This window comes from Geospiza fortis, unplaced genomic scaffold (assembly GCF_000277835.1).
Source record: "Geospiza fortis unplaced genomic scaffold, GeoFor_1.0 scaffold172, whole genome shotgun sequence".
Taxonomy (NCBI): domain Eukaryota; kingdom Metazoa; phylum Chordata; class Aves; order Passeriformes; family Thraupidae; genus Geospiza; species Geospiza fortis.
The window spans coordinates 2,740,680-2,748,594 of NW_005054309.1; the positions used below are offsets into that span (position 1 = coordinate 2,740,680).

The following is a 7,915-nucleotide window of genomic DNA, read 5'->3' on the forward strand; positions in this document are numbered from 1 at the left end:
AGTTGAGGGACAGAGGGATTGGGGCGGGTGGGACTGTGGGAGGAGTGGGACTGGGACAAGGCAGAATGTGGGGCAGGAGGGGCTGGGACAAGGAGGATGTGAGGCAGTGGGATGTGCTGCAGGTGAGAGTGGGGCAGGTAGACCGTGTGCGCCTGTGTGTGTGTGTGTGTGCCTGCCTGCCTGCCTGTGTCTCTCCTCATGCCCTCTGGAGATGCCGTGGCTGAGGGGCTGTGCTGTGTGAGCCCTGTGCTCTGCACTAACACCCCCTTCTTTGCCATTTTCCAGCTTTATCAGCGATGAGAAGTAGCAGCAGCCCTTAGCAATGGGTGATGTTTTAGCATATGAGGCCGAGTTACTTGGACTAGTGAAAGAGGTTGGTTTTCTCTCTTTATTTCTTTTTTTTTTTTTTAATGATTCTTGCAAGGCAAAATTTCTCAGTGTTTGCATTCAGAGCCAAGCATTGTAACTGAGGCCTAAATTCTGGAGTTATGTGGCTGAGTGTTGCTACACTCTGAAATTGTGCTGACTTCTGTCATGCTCTGTCAGTTCAAAACGCTCAATGTCCATTAAATGCCAGCAGTAAATTTTCTTCTTTGGTTGAATGAAATTACTGGCTAAACCAAGAGGCATCATTCTTTCAGAGATGGTGTACTCAGTTGTCTCTAGGATGCAGGAGGAAATTGAGAGATGGTGTTTGCCTGCCACGAGGTACCAGTTCTTGGTTTATCACTTTGCAGTCTTTGGCATTTGTGGACCATCCTGCAGAGGAACTTTGGCATTTCATGGGCCATTCATTGAAGCATTAATCACCTAAAAAAGGATTAATCATTTACCGAAGCAATAATCATCTAACAAATGTTGTTCCTCTGTGTTTTTGTATTGCAGTATTTGGATTTTGCTGGATTTCAAGAAACAGTGAAAGTATTTAAAAAGGAATGTAAAATAAAAGGGAAGCCACTACCTAAACCAGCAGATGTTTCCTCAGAAGATTCATTGCCTGTTCAGGTAATGCATCATTTACACTCACTTTGAGTAAGAATGAAAACAGAGGTCATGAACCACCCTGTGAGTTATTACAACAGTGAATTGTCTGAACACATTCTTGATTATTTGAAGGAATCTCCTGGTAGTCTTCTTCCACCACAGGAACCTTCAGGTTTGGGTTGGGGTTATTTTGTTTCACAACTGCAGTCATTTTGAACTTAAGGCACTAGTTTTGATTTATGCTACTTTAAACTTTTACTGATACACTTGAAAATGTGGGCTTTTCTTCTTGTATGGATGGTTGATTCAGGCTCTCAAAGATACTAAAGATACATGAAGAAAGAATATTTGGATGGTCATTGAATGGTGGGACATTTGTGAATAAAACTTTTAGTTGAAAGTGTTCAGATGGCACTGGAATTCTTCATTCACTAACCTGCTGCTAAGAATATGTGGCTTTTCGTGTTTGGATTTTCACTTGATGCTTTTCCCTTTCACAGGAAGAAATGCTTACAGCATTTGAAGATGGTGATCAGAAAGTTTTCTTCCAGCTCTGGGAGGAGCATATTTTGTCTTCACTCCATGACAGTGATCCAGTTGCTCAGAATCTGGAGTTCTATCTCCACATCTACTTTGCCACCTTCCTCTTGAAACAAACAATGGGAAAGCCTGTAAGTATAGTTCACAATTCAAACCTCAGATTGCTGTTGTTTGTTTTACTTCATTTGTTTGTCTTTAGTGTGGATGAGGATGGGATATTTTCTAATAATCATTCCAAGAATATGTATCCAGTTTTGGCCACAGTCTGCATTTTAGTTCAGCCAGATCTTTTGTATTGTGGAGTACAGAGATGGAAGTTGGAGCTGTCCTTATCGCAAAGTTCCTGAAGTATTTCAACTCAGAAAACACCAAAATGGCAATACTTTCACACTTGTAATTGTAGATCACAGTGGATTCTTAAAACATTATTTTGCTTGAAGTTTGGACTGGAACTGTGAGTTGAAATACAATAATTTCTGATTAAATGGCAAAGCTCAGTTTTGTCCAACTCAATATATCATGCTGAGAAATATAAATCCCAAGATGTTATAAACCAAAATCTCTGTTACATGGAACTTTTATGATGAAGAGACATTTAGGTAGCCTGGATTCAGCCAGATCAGCCAGAGCTTAATAGCTCCTGGCCTTCACCTGTCAGCTGCTACAGGAGTATTTGGATGCCTGCAGTCTGTTTTCCAGCCTCTAAGGAGCTTTTGTTCTGTTCTGTGTGCCAGCTCTGCTTCCCACTGCTGTGCAAGTGGATTTTTTTGTTTCTGCACTTACCACTGAAATAAAGTATGTCTAAAGTATGTGTTTTCTCTCTGCCCTGAGTGGAGCAATGGCATTTTTCTTTAAAAGTCTAGCCTGAAGTGAACAGGAATAATTTACATGCAAAAAGCAATTGTATGTCTCTTCTTTTGTTGGACCTGGATGAGAGAAACAACAGCATTGGTTTACATTTTCCTTTATGACAGGTGAAAACATGCAGTATGTTCTCTAGTTAAATAAATTCTGGTTTTTAGATAACAAATATTCTGGAATTTCAAATTTGGTATTAATATACTTGGGCCTCTTCTTTTATTTGCCACCTTTACAGTTCATTTAGAATGGTAGTTTTCTAAATTCAAAATGCTGCTTTATTTCCTAGGACAAAGCTGAACTTGATGAAAGGATTTCTTATTTCAAGGCATACCTGGAAACAAAAGGAGCTGCACTGAGCCAGACTACAGAGTTTCTTCCCTTCTATGCTTTGCCATTTGTTCCAAACCCCATGGTACATCCTTCCTTTAAAGAACTTTTCCAGGTAAGTATCTGTGTGGCAGAGATGGTTTTGTGGTGACTTACACTGACATACCTACACAAATTTGTTTGTAAAGCATGTTTGGTATTTTTTAGAGTTATTTGCTCTGAATGCTTCCCTGACCATGTGGACAGTTGTGCTGCCTGGCTGAGCAGCTCTGGGCAGCCACTCTGGTGCGAGGAGATGTCTTCAGCCTGCATTGTTGCCACCCTGCTTTTGATACCAAATCAAAGCTTAAGTGCTACTTTCCCTAGGGCTGACTTTGGATGTACCAGCTGATGAGAAGCTCCAGTTTAACACTAAAAAAAGGCATATCCTGCCATTTTCCTTTGGGACTAGCTATAAATAATGAGATAGATGGTTGACCTCAGAGATGGAATATGACTACTCTTTTTTAATTATACTTAGCAGCATTTTTTTAAATGTGTTATCTAAGACGAGATCCTCAGGTTTATTCTGAGTAACCCAGGGCCCAAGCTCTTAGTCCACACTCACTCATATTTTCTTGTGGGAATTGTTCAACTCATTCCATGTTAGTGTTGAAACACGGATTGTTTTATGTTTGCGAAAGAGCAACAGTGAGTCACTAGTTTATGAAGCAGAGTTCTTATGGCATATATTTTTCTCAGGCATCTGATGCTTTATATAGCTGGAGTTCCTGTCAGTTTGTGTAATACATCTTGAAAAATCATATGCACTCCTCTCTGTAGGAGACAAGGTTCCTTTGGTAATATACAGCATGCTGTGGTACACCACTGTCTGGATACTGAGTTGGTAAATGCAACAAGTCAATTCTGTACACTCTCCAGCATGGTGAAATAAGGGCAAATCTGAGCTGTGAGAACAGCTTGCAACATATATGTATACAGCAGTAAATTTAGGGAGCTCCTGGTACTTGTTGGAAGACAGAACTTTTTTTTCGTTGGCTGGCTTTTCCTCAAGCAGAAACCAGCTTCACTGAAGGCTTGAAATAGAAGGCATGAGTATTTGGTCGATTCCTAGGTGTCGTATGACATTTTTCTTTAACTGTTATTTCCTTGTCAGTATGAGACACTATGTCAGGCAGAGGACAGCATTCCAGTTAATGCTCTGAGTCTATTCTGCTGGTCTGTTTTTTCACTTTAAAATTCCTAAATCTTTTTGGGAGCAAAGGATGGAAACTCAGCAGTGCAAAATTACAAATTTCGTACTCTATTTAATACATGTGAAAATATTTTTTTTATCTTTTTCTCAAGTTGCTTGTCTTTTAAAGGTGCTTTTACTTTCAGGACAGTTGTTGTGTGTGTATATAAGCCACCAACACTATGTGACAGTTTTGTACTTTAAATAAAGATACATTGTTTTTCTAGAACTCTTATCTAGGAATAGTACTCAACTCCCCTCTGACTTCTGTATGCTTTCATGAGGACGGAGCAAACACATTCACATCAGTAACAGTGAAGGGAAAATCTTTTAAATCCAGTGCTGGCTGCCTTGTTTACTAGTGGGAAGTTGCTGTGATTCAAGCAGTACTTTCTGCAGAGTGTACATATTTGGTGAACAACTGTCATTATTTGTTTCTCTTTTCAAGGATTCTTGGACACTGGATTTAAGGACACGATTGGAAACGTTCCTGTCTCTGGCTCTCAAAGCCAGACAGACTCCTCGGCTTCTCACTATATTTGTATCCTTCTAAGAAAACACTCTGCAGATAATTAGAAATACTGTAAAGAGGCAATATAATTTATTGCAAGAGTGTGCTGATAAGATTTATTGCAGAATTGCAGTAACATTGCAGTTCAGTGTTTTTATGACAGGAAACGTTTATATTCCACATTCAAAAATAAACTTTTGAAAAAGTCATATAAAGACCATGTCCAGATCCATATGAACCTCCATACTTATCATGTATTCATTCTTTGTTTCTATGTATAAATACAGGATACCCAAAGGCACAAACCTGACCTGACTTCTTTCTTAGCATTTCTAAAGCTGTTAGTCTTTTAAATTAGCCTTTTCAGGGACTAGCTGAAAGTTTTTCAGGGCTTTTATTTGGGGCATATTATCCAGGGAAAATTATTTGGTCACTCATAGGTCAGCAAAAGATCCCAAGTCCCTAGGCAACATTGTGAGTTGTGCACTTACGAGATTTTTATGTATTTATTGTTGATTTATGTATTCTGTAGAGCATCAGGCACTTGCTGTGTGCTGGGGTAGTAGGAATACCTGGCTTGGTTGAGGTTCTCATTCTGAGTCTCTGGAGCAAACACTGAAAAGGTGCAGATTTTCCTGATCTGCTTTTACTCGTGCCACAGAAGGAGAGTGGACAGTGCAACAAAGGTAAATACTGGGCTGTGGTAAGGATGTTCTGTAAAATTGTCAGGGGCTGTGAAAGTAGTGGGAGATTTACCTGCAGGGGTGGGGAAACCAGTGATGCATAGCAGAAAGTCTTTGGAAATCCAGACCGCAGCTTTGGTAATAGCTATTGATAGCTTTTCAACTCAGTAAGGTTCAAGCAGTCAATAAGTATCAGTAGATATGGACTAGAAATGGGAAAGGACCTAGTAGTGGGATTTGTATTAAACATCTATTCTGTTCTGAAACATGGTAAAAACAAGTGGAAAACTCCATACAAAGTGCATACCAGCTTTCCTTTTCTAGTTCTGATGAAAGTAAGTTGCCTTAGATTCCTTTCCCTTGCTTCCAGGTTTTATATCTCATTCTGATGATCTTAGACAAAGTTGATTTTTGTTCCTATTTACTCATTTTGTTTAAATAGCACCTCCTAAAATAGTGCATATTAATATATCCTGAATAAGAATGTGTTCATTTAAATGTGACTGGCTGATGTGTTGCATTTTGAGGTAAGCTGCTTATACACACTTTAATGTGTGTGTAACTTGTAGTCCTTTAGAAATAATAATTAGAGCACAGAATCCTGTTAGATGGTGGTAACACTTGAAACATGTGCCTTTTACAAATCAGTTCAATAAATAGAACTTAGGATTTCCAACTACCTTTCATTGATTTTTTCACTTGACTTTCTGCATATACTTTCTTGTTAGGGATTTGTATGAGACCAGTTGGATTCTTAAAATTACTTTTCCTCTTGAGTTATTTTATCTGTAGGTTTATCCTGAAGATTTACTTTTTGTAGATTGAATTAGGCAGAAAGTTAGGTATTCCCTCAGTGTGAGTTCCATGTGTTTTCTTTGTTATTTTGTGTTTTGTGTTGTTGCATTAGACTTTCATTGAATAATAGAAAGGTCTCTTGGATTTTTATTTTCCAGAAGTTATACTTTTTCCTTGTGGAGGACTTTCCTGAAGGGAATAATTCCATGCTCTTATTAAAAAGAAATAACTTACCCAATTATACCTGACTTATTTGGGGCCTAATTAGTTTTAATTTGGGCAGGTTCTGTGCTTTGTGCAGGGATGGTCATGGAATTCAATTCATGCAGGTCACCCTGAATTTGCAGATCTGTTATGTGCCTTGGAGTTTGAGTCAGTTTGGATTTTTCATAAAGGTTACTTGAGGACTGTCTCATATGAAGGTTTTGGATCCAAGAGGTTGTTTTTGCAGTATCCTGCTCACATCACATGGGATCCACAGCACTTACTTGCTGCTGGAGAATATTTACTTTATCAGTGAAGGGGAAATGCAAAGGAAATTTATAGGCAACACATGAATGAAGAGCAGTATGGCAGAATCCTGAAAACACCTTTTTTAAATAGTTGCCAGTCATCAGTCTGACATGCTGAAATACTTCAAGTTTGGGTGGGGTGGTATAAATGCTCTTGAGGGTGGCCTGGAGTGTTCATTGTGTTTACCTTGCCTGCTTTACCTGCTACAGTCTGGCTTCTTACCCATTTGCTAAAAAATTTCAGTTCCTGTATGACTTCCAAAGCTATTTGTGTGGCAGTTGTGCTTAACTTACAGTTCTCCCATATGTTTTCAGTTTAGCTGGAAAGGAAAAAATTGCAGAATGGTTGGCATCTTCCACAGAGAGCTTCAGACCTTCTTTGTGTCCTCTCTGCTAACAGGAACTGAGGGGATGAGGTATTTGGAAGTGTGTTCAGCTGCTGTTCCCTTCACTGCCTCGTTACAAACCTGTGGATGAGTTCACAACCACTCTTCAACCCTTTTGGGGAGGGGGAGAGTGGCAGAAGTGTCTCAGGCTCCTGCACTGGAGAAGGTGGACCGTAACCTACCTGTCTGTGAAGATTTGCTAAAGCTTGACTATTTATGTGGAAAAATGTCAGTTTAGAGTATGAGTAGTAATTTTTGAGCAAGAAGGAGACTCCTGCTTGTCCTGAGAGCAAGATTTGGTGTCCAACAGCAGCTCCTGAGACCTGCAGCTCCTCTGCTCACAGCTCTGCTTCGCTGTGTGCAGGAACTCAGCTGGCTGGAGTCACTGCTTCTGGACAAGTATGTAAAGGTGGGCTGAGATTAGACAGAGAGAGACAGAGCAAGCACAAGTTCAGGAAACAAGTGTTTCAGGTGTAGGTAAGTTGTAAAGGAGTCTCTACTTAGAGAGAAAAGGTTATCATGGAATTAATGCATATATGTAACTCTTTGGCTGCTTGTAGGAACTGGAGTTAGAAGACTTGACAATTACACACATGAGAGAGCAGGCAAGAATTCTGGTAGAAACATGCAGTAGTTAAGATGATACCCCATGCCAGCATCTTCATTTGGCAGAGTCACAAGCTTTACTGTATCTTGTATCTTCCTACACCAGGAAGTTAGTCTTCTGTGCTGTATTTTTCCCTCTTTTCATCAACATATGAATAATGTTTCTGGTAGGTGTTTGATCCAGAGCTTTTTTTACCTTCTTGATAAGCTTATCACATGTACAAAGCATTTGTCAGTGCTGGGAGTTGTGTCTGGGAAAGAGAGAAGCCACAGTGTTACTCTGGTTCCTGTAATGGTGCAGGATGACATAAATATCAGCTGAAATGCCTCTGAAAGGTACCCTTTTCTTTTACCTAATCTGGACTGGGATGGTAATGATTTAACATTTTAAACAAGGAGTTTAATACTAATTTTTACCTGGGCTGGTAGCTCCCTGATTTGTCTAAATGAATGCTGTTAGAGGGAGCTGGCAGGGA

At 39.7% G+C, this 7,915-nt stretch overlaps 1 protein-coding gene across 2 annotated transcripts in view; it reads left to right on the forward strand.

The window, feature by feature from the left end:
* The first annotated feature begins 282 nt into the window (after window positions 1-282).
* Window positions 283-7,915, forward strand: part of ARMC9 (armadillo repeat containing 9) — a 57,910-nt gene continuing 50,277 nt past the window's right edge. For both annotated transcript variants that reach the window (XM_005418971.2, XM_031055468.1), the window contains exons 1-6: window positions 283-373; window positions 886-1,005; window positions 1,485-1,655; window positions 2,672-2,827; window positions 4,395-4,487; window positions 5,119-5,143. In XM_005418971.2, coding sequence (XP_005419028.1) covers window positions 323-373; window positions 886-1,005; window positions 1,485-1,655; window positions 2,672-2,827; window positions 4,395-4,487; window positions 5,119-5,143 — 616 coding nt within the window. In that variant the 5' untranslated portion in view covers window positions 283-322. The remainder of the gene's footprint in view (window positions 374-885; window positions 1,006-1,484; window positions 1,656-2,671; window positions 2,828-4,394; window positions 4,488-5,118; window positions 5,144-7,915) is intronic.